This window comes from Bufo gargarizans, chromosome 1 (genome assembly GCF_014858855.1).
Source record: "Bufo gargarizans isolate SCDJY-AF-19 chromosome 1, ASM1485885v1, whole genome shotgun sequence".
NCBI classification, from domain to species: domain Eukaryota; kingdom Metazoa; phylum Chordata; class Amphibia; order Anura; family Bufonidae; genus Bufo; species Bufo gargarizans.
In genome coordinates, this window is record NC_058080.1 from 631,720,612 (window position 1) to 631,743,998 (window position 23,387).

At 42.6% G+C, this 23,387-nt stretch overlaps 1 protein-coding gene across 1 annotated transcript in view; it reads left to right on the forward strand.

Annotated features, from left to right (window-relative positions):
* The window catches only part of ST8SIA4 (ST8 alpha-N-acetyl-neuraminide alpha-2,8-sialyltransferase 4), a 168,682-nt gene that overhangs the window by 14,834 nt on the left and 130,461 nt on the right, over positions 1-23,387 (forward strand). Inside the window, exon 2 of the mRNA XM_044275975.1 lies at positions 13,655-13,786. Coding sequence (XP_044131910.1) covers positions 13,655-13,786 — 132 coding nt within the window. The remainder of the gene's footprint in view (positions 1-13,654; positions 13,787-23,387) is intronic.

Consider the following 23,387-nt stretch of genomic DNA (forward strand, 5'->3'; position numbering starts at 1 on the left):
ACCTCAACTGCGAGATGTTGTGTTTTTTTATCATAAAAATGAAGGGGTATTGGGAGTAATAAATTCTGTTTACGGATAGTAGATTTGTGTTTACTTAGTCTGTCCTTCATTCTCATTGAGGTTTCCCCCACATATAGTAATCCACATGGACATTTAAGAATGTAAACCACAAATCTACTATCACAAGTGAACGTGCCCCTTATTGGAATATTTTCACCTGAGTGAGGGTGGGAGAAACATGAACCCTTTATAACGCTGGAACAATTGACACAGTTTAAACAAGGAAAAGTGCCCCGTCTAGGTGTAGATAAAGTACTCTGTCCTCTTTCTATTTTATTACTTCCCACATCCGCCCGGACTATTTTATCCCTAATATTTTCTGCCCGTTTATAGCATATCATGGGTGGCCTCTGGAACTCTCCTATCCGTGGATAGGACTTAGATAATATGTGCCAATGTTGATTAACAATAGTCCTAAGGCGCTGGGACCAGGGATGGTATTTAATCACTAAGGGGATCCTTGTTTCTTTCTTAGTTCTATCTGGTGGTGTAATCTCAGCTTTATTACGCTGTATTTTCAATAGATCAGGGGGGTAGCCTCGCTCTCTAAATTTATTGGTCATATCGTCTAATCTTGTTTGACACATATCCCTATCACTAACGATCCGTCTAACCCTCTGGTATTGCCGCCCTGCTTCTTACTAGAATTGTTCCAGTGGTGGGTGACGGGAAGCCAGATTCTCTGCTATGGAACCTCTCTCCAATTGATTTTGGTTAATTTTTATTTATTTAATTTTTATTTTAATTCATTTCCCTATCCACATTTGTTTGCAGGGGATTTACCTACATGTTGCTGCCTTTTGCAGCCCTCTAGCTCTTTCCTGGGCTGTTTTACAGCCTTTTTAGTGCCGAAAAGTTCGGGTCCCCATTGACTTCAATGGGGTTCGGGTTCGGGACGAAGTTCGGATCGGGTTCGGATCCCGAACCCGAACATTTCCGGGATGTTCGGCCGAACTTCTCGAACCCGAACATCCAGGTGTTCGCTCAACTCTACTGCTACTCCATTCATTTTTGGACCCCTACGGCTCCCCACTGATATAATAGGTATGTCCTATCCTGTGGATAGGGGATAACTCTAAATAACTTGAAATTGCAGGAATACTCCTTGAAGGCTGTTTGGTGTTACACGTGCCCCAGAATATTACTTGTCCATCGTTGCGGTGCAACACAGAAGCCACAATGCAGCAGCTTTTATTACATATGTGGGATGGCAGGCTTCTGTAAAGATGTTTACTCACCCACCGCTGCCCTGCTCCAATTCTGATCACACGAGCTCATGAAGGGGGTGATTCCTCTAAAAAGTCCGCTTTTAACTTTTCCTAACAGGAAATTGAACTTCTCTGACTGGACGCACATTTTGATAAAATCTCTCGCTTTGTATGAAATGTTTCTTTGTACGGTGGTTTTTCAGTTTGTGTTCTAAATTAAAACAACTCGAGAAATCCGTCAGCTATATGCCATGACATATAGGTCTATTAATCTCTCTGCTGGGCCACCTACGCTGTCAAGACCATGATATATGGAGCATGTGGAAAACCACAAGAATATGTTGAGCGATTCTCTTTCTTGTGGTGAGCTCGGATCAGAATGCCGCTCTGCATTAAGAATACCGTTTAAAAGTGCGATCTCACAGTATCAGTGTAGTAACTGGGCAGTTTTCACTATGGTCATCTATTTTTTAACATTTGTGAAAGAAGCCTTTAACTGATGGTGGTTTACGGTGGGATCATCTGATCAACAACTTCTCCTTGTGAAAGGAGAGTTTTTCTCACTTTTTCTTCCCACTTCTGCATTTGGTGATCCTTGTCTGTGCATGGTCATATATATTTCTGATGATATTGGCCAAAAGGACCATCACAGAATCATTTGGCTGTCCATGTGTAGACTGCTCGATGTCCCATTTCTGAAGCCAGCTTAAAGGGGTTGTCTCACTTCAGCAAGTGGCATTTACAATGTAGAGAAAGTTAATACAAGGCACTTACTAATGTATTGTTATTATCCATGTTTCTTCCTTTCCTGGCTGGATTCATTTTTCCATCACATTATACACTGCTCATTTCCATGGTTACTACCACCCTGCAATCCATCAGTGGTGGTCGTGCTTGCACACTATAGGAAAAAGTGCCCACCTCTCTGGTGGCTGAGATGAAGGGAATGCACATACTGTAGGCTGGTTCTTTTTTCTATAGTGTGCAAGCACGACCACCACTGATGGATTGCAGGGTGTTCGTAACTAGAGGTGAGCGAATTTGGTGGTAAAAACAGAATTGCCTTATGGATTCCGTTACCACGGACCAGAACGCAATTCTATCCTCTAAGGGAATTCCGTCATAGAATTGCGTTATGGTCCGTGGTAACGGACTCTATAACGTAGTTCTGCTTTTACCACCAAAACGAAGCGTGATCGAATTTCATAACATGAAATTCACTCATCCCTAGTCGTAACCATGCAAACAAGCAGTGTATAATGTGATGGAAAAACAAATCAAGCCAGCAGGAGGCAATATGGATAATAACAATACATTAGTAAGGGCCTTGTATTAACTTTCTCTACACAATAAATGCTATTTGCTGAAGTGACAAAAAACCCTTTAATATTTCACTGAGGCTATTGGGAAACTTTTGCTTATGATGTGTAGAGTATCCTCAAAGGCAGTTACTAATATTAGGACAAAATACCCCCTGTGCCCATTTTCCCAGTACCGTCCACTTAACAATCTCAGAAGCCTCACTTTACTTTTCACAGCAACCCCTCTAGTAGTCACAGCAGGGTTTGCCACTTCCACAACAAGCAGTCACAGCACAGGAATGCGCCTAGCACCCCATTCCTCAACGTGTATAAAGCCGCCTCTCCATGTGCTCAACTCCACGCACTCCTGCAGTGCACCCTCTACCGGCAGCAGGCTACACAGGGGCAGCCTATTTTTGGCTGCTTTATGTAACATTCTGCATAGCCATCTGCTTACAAAAGCCAATACAGTTGTAGCATACATCCTTAGTCCTGATGGCCAAGACCATATTAGTCATCCGTGTGTTATCTGCATTTTTTTGTGAACAGCACATGACACGACCCATTCTTGTTTTTTATCGGGCCATGCACACATCTATACATTTTGAGGATCCGTGCAGCTGTTCTGTAAATTATAAAACATGTCCTATTCTTGTTTGTATTGCAGACGAGAATAGTCTTTTCTATTGATGGAAGTCAGAAAAAAAATTCTTAGTGCACATGGAAGGCATATAATCACTGCCTGCACATGGAAAGTATCCATATTTTGCAGATCCATGGCATGTGGACCAAAATACGGGTACAACCGTGTGCAGAATGCATTGGGGGATTTATTAAAGGGGTTGTGCACTTTGAGGAAGGGTTGGGTTGACAAACCTCCTCTATTAGGCAGACCTGCGAAGGGAAGCCTACTTACCTGTTTCCCGGCGCTGGCTCCCTGCTCCTTCTCTCCCCAGCCTTGGTTGCTCCACTGTGGTCCCAGGATGTGGACATCCATATTAACACAGCTGCAGCCAATGAGTGGCTTTAGTAGTGAACTGCGCTCCTAGTGTCACATGACCATTGGACATGACGCAAGGAGAGCAGGTCATCTCTACGGGAAGAGAGATTGGCTGCAGCAATGTCTAAATGGATGTTGACATCCCGGGAACACAGTGGAGCAGCTGAGGCTGGAGAGAGAAGTAGCAGGAAAATAGGCTTCCCTTCACAGGTCTGCTCAAGGATCAGGGGTTGCCACCACTTCCCTCACACCCCTTTAAGCTCTGCACTCCTAAATTCTGTATTTACAAATTCTCAAAATAGAACTTTGAGACTTTTGGGACTTACTTGCTAAAAATATTTTTTACTCTCAATGGTAAAGTGGACATGTTTAGCCGGACTTATCAACTGATATTTATTAAAAAAGATGGCCTCAGTCATATTCCACTAAGGAACAGAAAGCAGAGTGACATTTGAAAATGGAAGTGTTAGACTTAAAGGGGTTGTCTCACTTCAGCAAATAGCTTTTATTATGTAGAAGCCGTTAATACAGGAAACTTACTAATGTATTGTTATTATCCCTATTGCTTCCTTTGCTCGCTTCATTAGTTTTTCCATCCCAATATACACTGCTCGTTTCCATGGTTATGACCACCCTGCAATCCATCAGTGGTCGTCGTGTTTGCACACTATAGGAGAAAGCTCTCTCTGGTGGCCAGGACCGTGGGTGCACACATAGGCTGGAGCTTTTTCCTATAGAGTGCAAGCACGGTCACTGCTGCTGGATTACAAGGCGGTGATGGAAAAATGAATCCAGCCTGCAAAGGAAGCAATATGGATAATAATACATTAGTAACTGCCTTGTATTAACTTTCTCTACGTGTTAAATGCCACTTGCTGAAGTGATAAAACCCCTTTAAATAGGGTGTCCAGTCTTTCTGCCATTTCTGTGTTGGACCTATTGAAAAAAATCATACTCACCTGTTTCCCACTGCTCTGTTCAGCGGTCTTCCTGCCGCGGCATGAGGGTCACATGCGCTACTGTTGATGTGTCCTCGAGCAGCACATGACCCAGCAGTGATGAGCCGCTTGAGGACATGTCACAGCTGAGGCCAGTGATTGGCCACAGTGACACACTTGACTCAGTTCAGAAGTTAAGAAGGTTGCTGAACGGATCCAAGGAGTTGGATAGAGCAACGGAGAGCATGTGGGTATGATTTTTTTCAATAAGTTCAAATGGACAGCCCCTTTATAGATACACTAAATTTACCCAACATCATGCAACATTCGATAAATTTGGCCCAGATTACTGTAATGAAGACTCCTGTGAACCTGACTTTAAAGATTCCTTTCATAATAAATCCCTTCCTTAGTTTTTCTGCTTCAGCCCCTTTTGCTCCTGAAGAACCAGAGGTTAGGAGCCAAAGGTGGATAAAGTGGTATCAATGCCACCAGAAGGAACTATCAACCTTCTGGTGATACCAGCACAATATACATTCTGTACATAACCAAACCACCGGTGCTGATCTATGACTGTGACATCAAGCGAGGATTAATATTGATCACCGGTAAGTATGTATATTGCTTATGAGGGGAAGCATAGGTCCCAGTACAGAAATAATTGCATCCGATCACTTCCTATAATTGATGCTCATGTTCCTGTTTCAACTCATTCCTCTACAGAGCAGCTTCAGTGCAGAAGGAACACTGATTGGTGTTCATAGACAAACTGCTTGTTTCTGATCCAAAAGCGATGAAAAAATACTCTTATAAAATATCTATTAAAGGTTACTCCATCAAACCGCAGCGGGCACAATTATCTCTAAATGAGGAAGACTTTGTACTAAAACCTCTCAGGGCTGGCAGGCCTACCAAAATGACTGTAAGGGCTTAAAGGGACTCTTCCCTCAAACATTTTTTATTGTTTCATGTATTTTTTTACTTATAATGGATGTTTTTCTGCATATTATTTTTCAAAGTCACTCCATGTATACTACTTGCTGTCCAGAGTCTTTAACTTCCTCTGTGTCTGGAATTTTACATTTTTGGGGTTGTCCCACAAACAAATATTCTACAGTTCTGAAACCAGCACCTTGATCTGAATGCTTTTGTAACTGCATGTAATAAACAATGTAGCATAGCCACTGAGTTATTCAGTGAAATGTATCTGTATAGCACCACATGCTCTTTGTTCTTTTTATTATTTCTTTGTCCTGCTTACTGCGATGGCCGCACATGCTCAGTTTCATCCTTCAACTGCCTCATCAGGGATCTGTTCTGGGACCCATATTGTTTAATATCTTTATCAGCGAAATTGCAGAAGGCCTCGATGGTTAGGTGTGTCTTTTTGCTGATGACACAAAGATTTGTAACAGGGTTGATGTTCCTGGAGGGATACACCAAATGGAAAAGGATTTAGGAAAACTAGAGGAATGGTCAACAATCTGGCAACTAAAATTTTATGTTGATAAGTGCAAGATAATGCACCTGGGACGTAAAAACCCAAGAGCAGAATATAAAATCAGTGATACAGTCCTAACCTCAGTATCTGAGGAAAGGGATTTAGGGGTCATTATTTCAGAATACTTAATGGTAGGCAGACAATGTCATAGAGAAGCAGGAAATTCTAGCAGAATGCTTGGGTGTATAGGGAGAGGAATTACCAGTAGAAAGAGGGAGGTGCTCATGCCGCTCTACAGTGCACTAGTGAGACCTCATTTGGAGTATTGTGCTCAGTACTGGAGACCATATCTCCAGAAGGATATTGATACTTTGGAGAGAGTTCAGAGAAAAGCTACTAAACTAGTACATGGATTGCAGGATAAAACTTACCAGGAAAGATTAAAGGACCTTAACATGTATAGCTTGGAAGAAAGACGAGACAGAGGGGATATGATAGAAAAGTTTAAATACATAAAGGGAATCAACAAGGTAAAAGAGGAGAGAATATTTAAAAGAAGAAAAACTGCTACAAGAATACATAGTTTTAAATTAGAGGGGCAACGGTTTAAAAGTAATATCAGGAAGTATTACTTTACTGAGAGAGTAGTGGATGCATGGAATAGCCTTCCTGCAGAAGTGGTAGCTGCAAATACAGTGAAGGAGTTTAAGCATGCATGGGATAGGCATAAGGCCATCCTTCATATAAGATAGGGCCGGGGGCTATCCATAGTATTTAGTATATTGGGCAGACTAGATGGGCCAAATGGTTCTTATCTGCCGACACATTCTAGGTTTCTATAATAGGGAGAGCATAGACACACCACTGAGCTGCAACAGAATAGACTCTCCCCTTGAGCTGCCAGCTGGATATAAATCTATCAGAGCTATGAATGGGGAGATCTCTGGATCCATGTGAGGTGCAGGGCTGGTTCTAGCTTTGTTAATAAGAGATTGTCATGTACTGTATGCTGTCTGATTTTCATTTTTTTACATTATTCATTGGATAATCCCTTAAACTCCCTGTCAGACCAGCACTCAAGCCAAGACTACAACTACCCTATGCTATCCCAGCAGTATGGGTAGTCAGGAGGACTTTTCACATTACTCTCACTGCTACTCTGTGGACTTTGCTCTCTCATACTCTGCCCCCTCTCCTTTTAAATATGCAAAGGGACAGTACAGAGTAAGGGCTCATGCACATGACCGTTGTTTTGCGATCTGCGAATTTTGGATCCACAAAACACAGGTACCAGCCGTGTGCTTTCTGTATTTTACGGAACCCAACAGCAGGCCCCTAATAGAACAGTCCATTTCTTGTCCGTAATGCGGACAATAATAGAACATGATCTCTTTTTTTGCGGGACCGCCATGCAGATATACAGAAACAGAATGCACACAGTAATTTCAATTTTTTCCCCACGCCTCCACAACGGCACTTCCTGGAGGGTACCCACCTCTTCAGGGACAGGAAAACAACAACGACCAACGTATAAAAGACCCCTCCCCTATCCCTTTGCTAGTTGTTTTCCTGTCCCTCTAAAGGCAGGTGGAGATCGATGGTACACAGAGCCTTTGGTAAGTTATCCCGGGTTTTTCCGGAGGGCTCCTGCAGGGGGAAGAATCCCGGAGCTTTGTTATGCTGCTCTTCCTTCCCCTATGGGTGTTAGTCCAGCATGTGCTGGCATCCCTGGGCTACCCGCTATAGAAGAGGGCCATGTGTTGGGTATTCGATGACTGGGGGCGTTCTCGGGCTGGGAGCGCTCCGACCTTACTTCCGGCTGCGGCGCGCTGCATTCCACCATTGGAACACAGTGCTAGAGTAACGTCATCACGCCTATCCGGAAGTCCTCAGGCTGCAAATTTTAAGTGGAATGTCAACGTCCTACTGGTGAGCAGCGTGCTAGAAGAAGGATACAGTGGCGTCCTCATCCACACCACAATGTCTGCCCCTTGAGTCGGCAAAAAAGACCACTGATGCCCCCAGACCCTCCAGCCCGGTAAGCCTCCTCCCTGAGGACATTTAGATAGTCAAATTCACCCTATATGTGCCCAGGGTGTTAGTGTCTTATCTTCTGGGTGACTTCTCTTCTATAAAAAGTTTTCCTTGGATATCCAAAATTCTGACTCTCCACCCTCATGTTTTTATTTAGGGGAGGGAGAGTCTAAGATCATCTGGAGAACCGTCACAGAATAAAAAATTTCAAATGTGCAAATAAACGTTATCCGCTGCCCCTAAAAAATCTCTAAATAATTATGGAAGAATCAAAAGAATCTTTGACCATACAGGATCGGATGTTCCTAGGACTAGGGGAGAAAAAGAAACGGGTCTTCACTCCAACATTAAAAATGTAATCTTGAACAAATGAAAGCATCCAGAAAAGAGACAGGCAGCATCTGGAATGTTCAAAAGGTAGTATCCCTTTGCTGAGCAGGATTTCAGCTCTTGGGATGAAGCCCCAAGAGTAGATGCCCCAGTTGCTAAAATTTCTAAAAAGTCTACATTACCCTTTCAAGACTTGGGAATCCTTAAGGATCTGATGGATAAAAATTGCAAATCCCTGCTTAAGAAGTCTTGAGTCTCTTCTATGACTACATTACGTCCAGGAATCTCAGCTACTTATACTGCAAAAACTCTATCATTATGGCTGACTCTATTAGAAGAGCACATTCAGTCGGACACTCCAAGAGAGGAAATTCTAGCTTCCAACCCGATCCTGAAACAAGCTTCCAACTTCCTGTTCCTGGTGGATGCTTCAGCAGATGTTGTGCAATTATATGCAAAGACCACAGCCTTTTATTTGGGAAGACCATGGACGATATCCTAGAAAAGGCCTCCGATAGGAAAAAGGGCTTCCCTACTGAATCGAGATTCTTCCATCACAGACGTAATTTTCGCCCCAAAGACGTCCTGCATTTGATCAGAAAAAGAAGAATCCGGGAGCCTCATGGCAATCGTCAAGAAACAAGAATAGGGAATTCCTCTTCTCAGATAAATCCTACCGTCCAAATACCACACAATGATGCCAGAAGTCCAGTCGGGGGAAGATTAAAAAAATTCAACTAGGCATAGGTACAAATTCAAGCATCACCTTTGGTGCTGTCTGTAATAACATCAGGATACAGGCTGGAGTTATCAAATGTTCCCCCAGACAGGTACAGTACCTGGAAAATTCAAGATTAAAAAAGGAGAAACAAGAAGCTCTAGAGTCACAGATTGCACTTCTACTTCAGAAAAAGGCAATAGTCCAAGTTTCTACAGAGGAAGAAATAAGGGGCTTCTATTCATCAATTTTTTGGGTAAAGAAACCAGACGAGTCATTCCAACTGATAATTAATCTGAAAAATTTAAACAAATTCATAAGATACAAAAAGTTCAAGATGGAAACAGTCAGGTCCACAATCAACCTAATATCCAAAGACTGGGTAATGACAACAATAGATCTCTGCGTTGCCTATTACCATGTTCCAATCCATCGACATTACCAGAAATATTTAAGAATGTCTGAATTCGGGGGAGGATCGGTCATTTCCAATTCCAGGTACTTCCCTTCGGCCTATCCTCTGCCCCAAGGGTATTTACAAAGGTTATGGCAGAAATTTCAAGCTTATTCCATCTGTCAGAGTTGGTCCTGATTCCATACCTGGACTACTTGTTGGTCGCAGCCTTGACTACAGAATCCCTTCTCTTGCAGATACAGACTGTAGTCCAGACATTGTCAAATTTAGGAGGGATCATTAATATAAAAAAGTCAGACCTGATTCCGGATTACCGGAAGATATTCCTAGGTGTACTTCTAGATTCTCATCTAATGTCCTCCTTTCTTCCGGAAAGAAAACCGGAAAACCTGATCCAAAGAGTAGTAAGGTTTCAATATTTACGCAAGACCTCTATAAGAGAGATAATGATGATTCTGGTATCATGATTTCCACAATATCATCAGTGAAATGGCTCACACAAGAACACTACAGTCCTTCCTGTTACAGTCCTGGGACCGAAAACAAATATCTTTAAACAAGAATCTGGAGATTCCTTTCCATGTAAGGCACCCTCTCTCCTGGTGGCTCAAAAAAGAGAACCTTTCTAGAGGCGCGGAATGGCGACAGTCAGAGCAACTAGTGGTCACGACAGATGCAAGTGGCCAGGGCTGGGGAGCTCACCTGAATTGCAAGACAGGTTGGGGTCTATGGCAGAAAAGCCCTATCCGGCCATCTTCCAACATGCGAGAGCTTCAGGCAGTCTGACAAGCGCTCCCTGGTCCAGAGTCATGTGAAGATACTTTCCGACAGCTCGACCACGGTTGCTTACATGAACAAACGGAGGAACAAGAAGTCGTCTCCTCTCGGCATTAGCAAAAAAGATATTTGTTTGGGCCGAAGCAAACCTAAGATCTCTGACGGCGGTCCATATAAAGGGAAAATAAAATCATCTAGCGGACTTCCTGAGCAGAGAAAACGGAGACAAGGGGAATGGAGCTTGAACCAGCCAGTATTCAACCAAATTTCGGCAAGATGGGGGATGCCGGAAATCGACTTGTTTGCTTCACGAAAAAACAAGAAAGTTAGCATGTTTTATTCCCTCTCTTACAAAAGCAGACCTCTGCAAATGGATGCTTTAGCGCATAGGCGGCCAAAGGGTCTCCTGTACGCCTTCCCACCCTTCTCTCTAATTCCAAAAGTCCTGACAAAAATGATAGAAGAGAAGTCCCAGATAATACTAATAGCTCTGTATTGGCCCAGAAGGGCTTTGTTTCCGGTTCTCAAGTCCCTGGCAGGGGAGAATTATTGGATCCTTCCCCTTCTTCCGAATCTTCTACTCCAGGGTACGGTCACCCATCCCAGCATTGATCAACTCCATCTGACAGCCTGGAAACTGAGTGTAACATCTTGAGAAATAATCTTTTCAAAGGAAAAAAACTGCAGCGCTCACCTATGTTGTTCTTGGGGAGGCACGGAAAAGGCCTGGACACGGCCATACACCAATTTAAGAAATATAGCAGTGAAATCCAGCTTCCCATAAAAAGAAAAACTTTATACGTACAGTCCATTCTCATGTACAGTCATAGTCACAGTCATGACTGTACATGAGAATGGACTGAACGTGCAAGTGATGTCTGGATTTTACTGCAAGTAAATAAAGTTTATCTTTTTATGGGGAGCTGGATTTCACAGCTATTTTTCTCATCTTGAGAAAGAAGAGACTCTCCGAAAAGGTAATAAATACTTTAATGCACAGCAGGAAACCAGTTACTTCAAAAATATATCTAAGATCCTGGAAAGCCTTCATGTCCTTTTCTAAGACTTCCTGGGACCTGTTCAGGCCCCCAGACCTGGGACTAGTTCTGGGTTTTCTCCATTCAGGACTTGACCAAGTCTTAAAATAAACACCTTAAATGTACAAGTGTCAGCATTAAGTGCTTTTATGGGTGAGAAACTGGCTGAAACAGATCTGATTAAAAGGTTTCTCAAGGGCGCTAGTAGATTACAGTACACCCAAATTTCAGATCCTACATCCCACCATGGGATTTAAATCTAGTCCTTTCTGTCCTCTCGGATTCCCCCCTTGAACCCATTCGAGATTTATCTATGAGGCTTTTGACCTTTAAAACAGCTAGAAGGGTCGGGGAGCTTCAGGCCTTCTCTTTTCAGCCTCCCTACCTTACAATACTGGAAGATAGAATTGTTTTAAAACATTCTCCTGAATATATTCCTAAAGTGGTATCAGAATTTAATTGCCGTCATTCTTTCCTCAGGCTACCTCTGAAGTGGAAAAGAAATTCAGTAACCTTGACGTAAGAAGATGTCTTCTTCAGTATCTGGAAATTACAAAGGACTTCAGAAGGACAAATCAGTTATTGGTCCAGCACCTGGGCACTAACCGGGGTAGAGCATCTAGCAAGGTTTCCATAACACGTTGGGTTCTTTGTTATTCCTCCAGGAAGTGCCGTTGTGGAGGCATGGAGAAAATATGAAAATTACTCTTGCCGGTAATTGGACTTTCCCTTAGCCCCCACAACGGCACGGGGTATTCCCACCCATTTTTTTTCTTTTCTTTGATTATTTTGTGGGCTGTTAACCCTTTTTCATGTGTATATATTACTTAACCTTATTAAATGATGCCTCCAGACATGTCTCAGTTGGGTCACTATAGGTTTTTGTGATGACTGCTGGTGTTTTTCATACTGTTTGTAAGTGCATGCACAGCCCGCTTACTTAGTGTGGCTAGTACAAACACATTTATGCTATTGAATACATAGTCAGGTGTATCAGTATACACAGATTTTTGTATTTTTTCAGGTTCTGAATACTGTATATCTATGGTTTGACATAATGTCCTTTGTATACTTATGTCATTTTGATTGTGTAATGGATATTTTGTTGCGTATGTTTTATGGCAGCTGTGTATAGCTTGTATAATGATAGTTCTATGAATTTCTATTCATTTTGTGGTCCTTTTCTGTCTACATGTTTATCTTGGCCCATGAAGAGAATGGTAGAGCTGTCATTCTGCCAGTCGTTCCAGTTCTCCACCTACTATTAAAATGCGACTACCTTGGAGATAATCTCTTCCCTGGACAGCAGTGTCAGATAATTCCTTATTAGCCATGAGTACTTCTTTCTCTCTATGATCACTGCTAGAGAAGGACAATATATTTAGTTTTTAATGGCATAGTACAGCCTAAATAAAAAATAAAAAAAACTGCCCAGAATTCTGAAAACATTTTTATTGATGAATATTGAATGAAAAAATACCCATTTTTGAGAGAAGTCTCCCTTTAAAGACAATTCACACAGGAAGTGATAAAAGTTCTCCGAAAAGCTTTTAAAGGACCAAGGGGGAGATTTATCAAAGTAGAATTGGCTTAGTTGCCCATAGCAATCAATCAGATTCCACCTTTCATTTTTCATAGCTCCTTTGGAAAATTAAAGGTGGAATCTGATTGGTTGCTATCCGTGTGATAAGGCAAAAAATACAGTAATTTATGTTCACTTATTGAATTACGCTTTATATGAATCTTGTGCACCAGTAATAAGTGATTAAGTTGCGTCTATCAATAACTGGAAATACTTAAAGGGGTACCCTTATATTCACCCAGGCAGCCCCCTGATGTTAGCATTGGAGTATCTCATGCTCAGATGAGCTCCCTTGCCCTGCGCTAAATCGCGCAGGCCAAGGTCTCTTTTGTTTTAAATATCACACTGCCAGACGGAAACTTGTTTAACCTTTTGGGTTTTTCATCCTCTCTTGCCACTTTTCTAAAAAGTTCTCAGGGGGAGGAGAAGGGGGCATAGCCAGCCAGCACATTTATTGTAATCTATGCTAGAATTTACACCAGCTCCCTTGCTGTCTCATGGACCTTCACAAATACACCAAACTTATTGAGACCTTCACCTTTTAATAATTATGGCACACCTGACACCGACTTCTCCTGTTTACTTAGGACAATGTATGACAACAATTTCCAAAATAGCTTATGTAACTAAAGGCTTGATGAAGGGGAGCTATGCTTATCATTATTTATGAACCACTTTAAGCACAATACCTCCATGAGCCTCGTCTTTCATGTATTGATGATAGATAAACTGCCTTTGTTTCAGCGTCTCATGCATAAACAATATTTATTGACTATGAAGCTAATTAGCTCTTGTGTCTTTCTTACTTTTCAGAGACGGTGAGCTCACGTTGAGTAGACTGATGGTGAATAGCTCAGATAAGATTTTAAGAAAAGAAGGGTCAGCAGTCTTTAGCCATGCCGGAGCAGGCTGGAAGATCAATTCTTCATTGGCTTTGGAAATAAGGTGAGTGACCCAAAGTGTAACTTACCGTGATTAAAGTTTATATAATATTGTCAACCTGATTGTAACTGATGATGCGTAGAAACCTTGAGATCGAAATTAAACTTGTTGATTTACTGTTGGGGCGTTGAAGGGGTTGTCTGGTTTAGAAAACTAATTTTCAATGGTATTCTGAGTTACTATAGAGCCCCCTTCAACAATCTATTAGAGTGACTGAAAAGAGCGTCAAGTACGTATCACATCCATTGACTATTGATTTCAGTGTTACCTGTGTAATGCCTCATTTTCCCTGTGGTGGCACTGCAGGAATTTGAACACCTGTCTCGAGGGTTATCTACAATTTAAAGTGTATTGCTTTCAGGAAATTCACTGTTCAACCAAACTCAGCTGAATGTAATGATACTTTTCACTTAGTGATAACGCTGCTTCATTATGGAGAAAAAGTCCTCCCAATCTATATACAAATGAGCATTGAAAGGGGTTGTCCAGGAATACATCATTTCTAACAGATGCCAGTGCAACGAGCCGCCTCCCCCCAGGGCCCACTATTGTGTCCCAGGTGTAGTAGGAATTGTCGAGTGGTGTAGTGCAGCCTAAATGTCTCTTCATGTGTGCCACGGTGCTCCTACCTGGACACTGCTGGACTCCACGCTTTGGCTCCGAAGCAATAATAAAGTGGAATAATTGAGGGATTTGAAAGAATAACTTGAGTCCAGACCTTGAGATGAAGTTCAATGGCAGCTTTACTTGAATAAACGTTTCTTCAAATAGTTTTCAGGCTTTGTGTTGGTTCCAGCAGGCTTTAGCATGAACTGGCAGGCAAACTCAACTTAACTGTACTGACAGGCTAGCTTAGTAACTTTGATTCCTTTGTTATGCTGCACTCCACTCTTTAGTCTGACTTAGTTTTAGCCAAGGAACTATTCTCCTGGCTCCTGAGGCCTCCACGTTTCTGCCTCAATGGCCAGCAGAGCTTAGGTTTATCCCAAAATCATGGACTGCCAACATTTTTTACGGACAAATTGGAAAACCATGTGACCCAAAAATGTTTAGGATGTAGTATTAGTGCTCTGCATGTAGTGACCCTGCAGAATTATTTTAGGTTTCTCATCCATATGTCCGTATACACCTTTAAGTAACGTTTTGAGATGTGTGTACTCTTTACAACACACTTTTTTATCGACTTGCATCTTGTGGTTATACTTTTGAAACCACAACTAAATCTTGTCATTTCCAGCTGTTGCACATTTTGATGCAAATCATCGAATGCAATCATTATTAACTAACTGATCTCCCACAATAATATACAGGCATAATCTAGATCCACTTACCCACCTAATAACCCACCTTGCGAACGAGAAGAGAAAAATAGATGTTACGGGATGGATCTGCTTCTAAAAATGGACTTTACATAGTGTGAAAAAGGATAGGCTTAGGCCGTGTTTACATTGACATCCTTTATTTCCATTGTTCTGCTCCGTTATAGGAGCAAAGCAGCCAAAACAGCGGAAGCACTTCCGTCAAGAGTCCCGGCATTGTTGCTGCTGTTTTTTGTCCCGTACTTTTTACGCATACTGCGTTTATTTTCCGTTGACTCCCAATGAGTAAAGTACATTGTAAATACATAAATACATTGTGAATAGTGAATACTGAAAAATACATAAAAAATTTAAGTTGTCCACCTATTGGAAGGCTGGACTACAGAAGTAGATGTCAGTTATCCATTTTGTCATTTGCTAACTGAAAAGCGGTTCTCTCAACAAGACAGTAGGGCATAGGGGCTTCAAAGAAGGTGGTACCCAGTCAGGACCTCTCTCTGTAAGCCAGAGGCCTGGTGGACCAGGTCTGCCCTTACATTACATAGATGATCACACATTTGAATGTCCACCATTTAATGCTAAAGTGGCCATTGCAAGCAAAGCATGTAACTTGCCGCAGCTTCCCCAGTGTTATTGCTGGGGATCAGCTGTTATCTGGTTTCTTTCTTAAAGGCACACTTACATCAAACTTTTTAAATCAGATAACCTTTATGTGAATATTTGATGTATTTAAAGAAAAAAAAATCGATCGATGCCTTGATAGAATTTTTTTTAAGTCACACCATATATTCCACTTTCCATCCTGGCTCTTTAACTTCTTCTTGTTTGGACTTTTAGCATAGCAAACTGTCTTGCTTTACTCTCTCAGGCTACTTTCACACTAGCGGCAGCCTTCTCCGGCAGGCTGTTCCGGCAGGTGAACAGCCTGCCGGATCCGTGCTGGCGCTAGTGCACGCGTGCCTCCGGAGGTCCGCTCTGGCCCTATTGACTAGAATGGGGGCAGGCTGGAGTTCCGGCGGCAGCACGGCAAACATGCCGAGAGGCGGCCAGAATAAAATTATGAAACTGCGGGCCGCCCCATTATAGTCAATGGGGCCAGAGCAGACCTTCGTTGGCACGCGTGCACTAGCGGCAGCACGGATCTAGCGGGTGAACAGCCTGCTGGAGAAGGCTGCCGTTAGTGTGAAAGTAGCCTTAGTCAGTCTATCACTGTGATCAGAGAGAGTCCCTTGTAGGGACTCAGTTAGATCAGTATAATACACTTCTTTGGGCATCTGTATACAAGGCTTTCCAGCGAACAATACAATGTCACACAGTTTTCCCATTTCTACACCTACTATTATCATGAGGTTTACCCTTCAGATATCATCTTCCCCTCACAGCAGCAGCAAACTGATAATGGATTACTAAGCCATATAGGAGTTGGAAAATATTTTATATTTACCGTAATTGTCATTGGCATAGAACTGCTAAAAAAAAAAGAAAAAAAAAAAAAGGTTTTGTATTAAAGAAAAATTCCCCTTTCTGACAGAAGTGTCCCTTTAAAAAATGGCAACCTTTTAAAAGGGCTTGGCCAAAGTGACATATGCAGTCATGTATGCGCCATTCAAGCACACATGACTGTATACTGTCCCCAGCTGTCCAGATGGAGGCCCCTGGCCGCCCCAGTGTCAGTGCAGTAAACCTATTTACCTGTCATTCTCCACATCCATGGGCTGCAAGAGGGCAGTGACCTGATTGTTCTAAGTTACCTTCTGTGCTGTGTAAGCGCTGGATGGTAAATAGACACGTCAGGCGCATGCTCAGATAACTGTTTGTAACTGCGCTTGTAACTGCGCATGTACAGGATGTGTCCTTTTTCCATTTAGCGCCTCAGCAGAATATAAATTAACCTAGAACAGGCAGAGGGAGTGGTCATCATGCAGCCCATGGACGTGGAGGATGACTGGTGAATATGTTTACTGAACTGGAAATGGGGCAGCCGGGGGCCTCCATTAGGACAGCTGGGGGGCAGTATACAGTCATGCATGCTTGTATGGCACATTCTTGGCAGTATATGGCATTTTGACAAATTACATTGGAAATGAGAAAATCTTTTAAGTGTTATCTGCATTAGGCTACATGCACACGACCGTATGTATTTTGTGGTCTGCAAAATGCGGATCCACAAAAAATACCGATGACGTCCGTTTGGCATCCATGTTGCATCAGTTTTTTTGCAGATCTATTGGACTCAATGCCTATGCTTCTCCGCAAAACGGACAAGAATAGGGCATGCTCTATATTTTTTTTTTTTGCGGGGCTACGGAACGGACATACGGATGCGGACTGAATGGGTGCACATCCTATCTGCAAAAAAAACGGAACGAACCTGAAAACTAAATACGTTGGTGTGCATGAGGCCTTAAGCTCACAAGAATGCACGGGAATGACCAAGGCGTGCACACATTTTAGCACTTCTAAAGAGAGTCGTTGAAAGCATACTGTACAATCTGAAGATGGGTCTGATACCAATATGAATCATGCCATGGCGCCAAGAGTAGATGAAGGAAGCCGGTGACGGCACTAAAGCTTTTAAAGAGAGGTTTCACGGGAGCTTTACATCATTAGTTTTGCAGCTCTGGATGTGTGAGACGTTTAGCAGACGGCGTCAGTTTTTAGACACAGCAAGTTTCTCAATTGACATTGTGCAATTCTATTCTACTGTAGTTGCAAAGAGCAGAGCTTTCTGTTCAGTGAATTGGGTAATATGAACTGGCCTGTTTCAGGAAAGCAGCTTCTTGAGCTCTGATCCTAATAGGGGCCGTTCATTATATTATCTACATTTTGTTTAAACCACAGAACTTGCCACCTCTGGTTATTTCAGATCAGATAGCTGCTTCCCGCTGGCGCTGTTATTAGTGAGTCCATTTAGAAATCTAGCACAGGGCATCGAGAACAATGGCAGGAGAATCTCTCTAGCCAGAAGCAGGCGTTATTTTCTATTAAACGTGAGGTCACTTAGTCCCAAGTTACTGTAAAGTTTTGGCCAACTGGAGGAAACTTTTTGTTAGGCTATATGCACACGGCAGCTGTGTGTTTTGCGGTCCGCAAATTGCGGATCCGCAAAACACGGATGGCGTCCGTGTACGTTCCGGAACGGCACGGACAGCCTTTAATATAACTGCCTTTTCTTGTCCGCAAAGCGCGGACAAGAATAGGACATGGTATATTTTTTTTGCGGTCCACGGAACAGAGCCACGAATGCGGACAGCACACGGAGTGAATGGGTCCGCATCCAAGCCGCAAAAAATGCGGACCCAAACAACGGCCGTGTGCATGTAGCCTTATTGTAATATTTTCTCTTGTCTTAAAGGGCATCTGTCAGCAGATTTGTACCTATGGAACCGGTTGACCTGTTACATGTGCGCTTGGCAGCTGAAGAAGTTGGTTAGTGCTGAGAAAAATGATGTTTTGATATATTCAAATGAGCCTCTAAGAGCAACAGGGGCGTTACCATTACACCTAGAGGCTCTGCTCTCTCCGCACCTGCCGCGCCCTCTGCACTTTGATTTACAGGGCCAGGCCTTATGACGCTTTCACTGCCTGGCCCTGTCAATAAAACTGGAGATTGCAGAGAGAGCAGAGCCTCTAGGTGGAATGGTAACGCTCCTGTTGCTCCTTATAATAAAACATCATCTTTCTCATCAATGTGGGCACCTATGAACATGGGACCAACACAGATGCCTTCACATACAACAGGTCAGCCAGCTTCATGGGTACAAATCTGATGACAGAGGCCGTTTAAATATCAGTAGCACAATTGAATTTTGAAACTGTATCTAAGGGGCATGTCATATATTCCTGTCTCCTGTCAAAATTCAGTCCAGTACAGGGGGCAACAACCTCCGGCAAGCCAGCTGTTGTAAAATCACAACTTTCAGCATGCGCATCTTTTTGGCTATTCTTCAAAGAAATAAATTGGGGATGCTGGGAGTTGTACTTTTCAAACAGCTGGAGCACTACTATACTATTCCTGCGGACCAAGAGTCTGTGGAAAAGGCACACATCACTGGATCCATGTGCTGTCATCAAAGAACACAGACCTCCACACAGACATGAACCACCCACCTCTAGGCACAGTGTTGCATGCAGAAAATCTGCAATGTTTACAGTAGCAGAGAAGTGGATGGGATTTTTTTTAAACGCCCTCCACGTATTGAGGAAATGTTCCTCGACAATATCCACACATAGCTTAACATGCAGTGTGGATTTTAAATCCGCAGTATATCTCTACGACCCACCACGTGGGTCCATAACGTCGGGGTACAGCCATACGGTCAGGTTTCTGATGCCGTTTTGGAAGCCAAACCCCGGAAGAGGAGAAGTCACATATGTAATTTATACTCTCTTTCCTTTTATATGATCTACTCCTGATTTTGGCTTTCAAACTGCATGCAGAAACCTGACCGTGTGACAGTACCCTTACATTGTCCAATTGTGTTTACATGGGAGTGATAACACCAAGCTGTCGTTGTATCTATACATTTCTAAGAGGGATAAGGGAACATAGGGAGAAATGTATCATTCCTGAATTCTGGCTCCAAAAAAAAATCACAGAATTGGGACAACCTTTTGAGTTTATTTGCACCAAAAATTTGCGACATTTTGCATTTTATCCACCATTCGCTCCAGTTTGGGAAAGTGGATGTGGTTAGTCTGTGGATGTGATGCAAGCCAGATTTATCAATTGCAACTTTTTAAAAGGTCACAAAAATTGTTGTACTCTTAGGCCCCTTTCACACGGGCGAGTTTTCCGTGCGGGTGCGATGCGTGCGGTGAACGCACTGCACCCGCACTGAATCCTGACCCATTCATTTCTATGGAACTGTGCACACGAGCGGTGATTTTCACGCATCACTTGTGCTTTGCGTGAAAATCGCAGCATGCTCCTCTTTGTGCGTTTTTCACGTAACGCAGGCCCTATAGAAATGAATGGGGTTGTGTGAAAATCGCATGCATCCGCAAGCAAGTGCGGATGCGGTGCGATTTCCACGCATGGGTTCTAGGTGACAGTCTATTCACTGTATTATTTTCCCTTATAACATGGTTATAAGGGAAAATAATAGCATTCTGAATACAGAATGCTTAGTATAATAGTGCTGGAGGGGTTAAAAATAATAAAAAAGTTAACTCACCGTATCCTCTTGTTCGCGTAGATGCCGGTCTGTTCTTTAGCTGTGGGCTGAAGGACCTGCGGTGATGTCAGATCACATGCTCCATCACCATGGTGATGGACCATGTGATTGGAGCATGTGATCTGACGTCACCTCAGGTCATTCAGCCCACAGCTAAAGAACAGACCGGCATCTACGCGAACAAAAGGAGAAGGTGAGTTAACTTTTTTATTATTTTTAACCCCTCCAGCACTATTATACTAAGCATTCTGTATTCAGAATGCTATTATTTTCCCTTATAACCATGTTATAAGGGAAAATAATACAATCTTCAGAACATCAATCCCAAGCCCGAACTTCTGTGAAGAAGTTCGGGTTTGGGTACCAAACATGCGCGATTTTTCTCACGCGAGTGCAAAACGCATGACAATGTTTTGCACTCGCGCGGAAAAATTGCGCATTTTCCCGCAACGCACCCGCCTCTTATCCGGGCAAAAAACATGACGCCCGTGTGAAAGAGGCCTTACTCCAGTAAAAGGGTGGTGTAGAAAGGGGAGTAACATCTCAAGACAGAAGTGTTAGACTTGAAGGGGTTTTCTGAGATTTAAATACTGATGATCTATCCTCTGGATAGGTCATCAGTATCTGATGGGTGGGGGTCTGACACCCAGAACACCCGCCGATCAGCTGTTCGAGAAGGCAGCGGCGCTCGGAGTAGCTTTTCCTAGGCCATGTGACAACACACTCATCTGTCACGTGGTCTAAGAGCAGCTCAGCCCTGTAGAAGTGAATGGGGGTGAGCTGCGATACCAAGCACAGCCGCTGTACAATGTAGATGATAGGTCATTAGTACTAAAATCTCAGCAAACCCTTTTATAGACATAGCAGATTTATCAGACATCACGTGACATTTCATAAATGATGCAAGACTAACTTCTGAAAAACTGACCTTAGAAATTCTCTTCATGATAAATCTCAGTCGCAGAGGTCTATAAAACATGATTCAGAATCCTTATACGATGGTGAATACAAGCATTTCCAAAAATAGATATATCAGGAAAGCTGACGGGTCCTTTTTACCCCTTCAAGCTCAACGTCGTACTATTACTGAAAGCTATTACTGAAAGCAGCAAGTTAATAGTGCAGAGGTGTGATGGTGCAGGCTCAGGAGCTGTGCCTGCACCATCACTTGCAGGTGGCTGCTGTATTATACACCCTGCTTTCACTGCTGGGACTGGAGATAACGGCAATCTCAACAGAGATAACGACTAGGGATGAGCGAATCGACTTCGGATGAAACATCCAAAGTCGATTTGCATAAAACTTTGTTCTAATACTGTACGGAGCAGGAGCTCCGTACAGTACTAGAATATATTGGCTTGGATGAGCCAAAGTTATTACTCCGCAAAGTCTCGTGAGACTTCACATAATAAATTCATAAATCGTTTTTTACAGTAAAAAACATTTCCCGAACTAGGGTTCGGTTCCAAGTGGTAGACAGAGGAAGACATTTACAGGAGAAGAGTGGTTGTCATGGCAGCAGGAGGACTTCCGAAGACTCCCAGACCTGCTTTGTTACAGCCAGCACCCTGATTTATAAATAAATAAGATGAGCATAATTGGTGCTCAAAAATATAAATATATAGAAATACCGTGATGTGTATAGTGTGGAGGGAATGCTGTAAAAAAAAAAAAAAAAAAAAGACAGATTTGATGCTTTTTTTGTCACCTTGCCTCTAAAAAAATTGTATAAAAAATTATGAAAAGGTCACATTAATCCCAAATGGTTTCAAAGCTATAAATGTATATAACTATAAATAAAATGAGCCCTAACACAGCTCTGTTAAAAGAAAAAACATAGCAATTATTTCAGAATATGGCAACACAAAACAACATTTAAAAAAACACATTTTAATTTAAAAAAATTGTAAAAAAACAATATAAATTTGGTAGCTCCATAATCGTACTGACCAACAATGTCATTTTTTACTACTCAGTGAACACTGAAAAAATTAAACCTTAAATTACTATTGCAGAATTGCATTGTTTTTTCACACCATCACCCCCAAACCTTTTATACAGTTATACAGTATATAAGAGGCACCTTTTGGCGGTTTTTGAAATATAGAGAACAACCAAAAAAAAACAAAAACACTGTATTCTTAAAGGGGTATTCCCATCATAGACAATGGGGGCATATCGCTAGCACTGCTGGGACCCGCACCTATATCGAGATTTCCCGGGGTCCGTCCAAGACCAAGCGCTAATCCCCGCCTCTCCTATAGAAGTGAATGGTAGCGCACCGCGCATGCACGGCCCATGCTCCCATTCATTTCTCGGCTCGGCTATTTTCAGCGGCACCATAGAAATGAATGGAGGGCGGCTGCGCATGTGCAGTGTGCCCTCATTCACTTTCGGGGCTCCGTTCTCGATATAGGTGCAGGTCCCAGTGGTGGGACCTGCACCTATCAGACAATGGGGGAATATCCTAGCGATATGCCCCCATTGTCTGAGATTGGAAAACCCATTTAAAGTGTACCTAAAGTGTCACAAGTTTTTTCAGTTCATTTTTAACTAGAGTTAATTTTCTAATTTTTTTCTGCTGGCGATGGCTGCTTATCAGTATCACCCCTTTATTCCTTTAGATTCATGTAAGGCCTCTTTCACACGGGCGTCAGTTTTTTTGCCCGGATAAGAGGCGGGTGCGTTGTGGGAAAATGCGCGATTTTTCCGTGCGAGTGCAAAACATTGTAATGCGTTTTGCACTCGCGTGAGAAAAATCGCGCATGTTTGGTACCCGAACTTCTTCACAGAAGTTCGGGTCTGGGATCGGTGTTCTGTAGATTGTATTATTTTCCCTTACAACACTTGTGCGTTGAGTGAAAATAGCAGCATGCTCTATATTGTGCGATTTTCACGTGACGCAGGCCCCATAGAAGTGAATGGGGTGCGTGAAAATCGCATAGCATCCGCAAGAAAGTGCGGATGCGGTGCGATTTTCACGCATTGTTGCTAGGTGACAGTCTATTCACTGTATTATTTTCCCTTATAACATGGTTATAAGGGAAAATAATAGCATTCTGAATACAGAATGCATAGTAAAACAGCACTGGAGGGGTTAAAAAAATA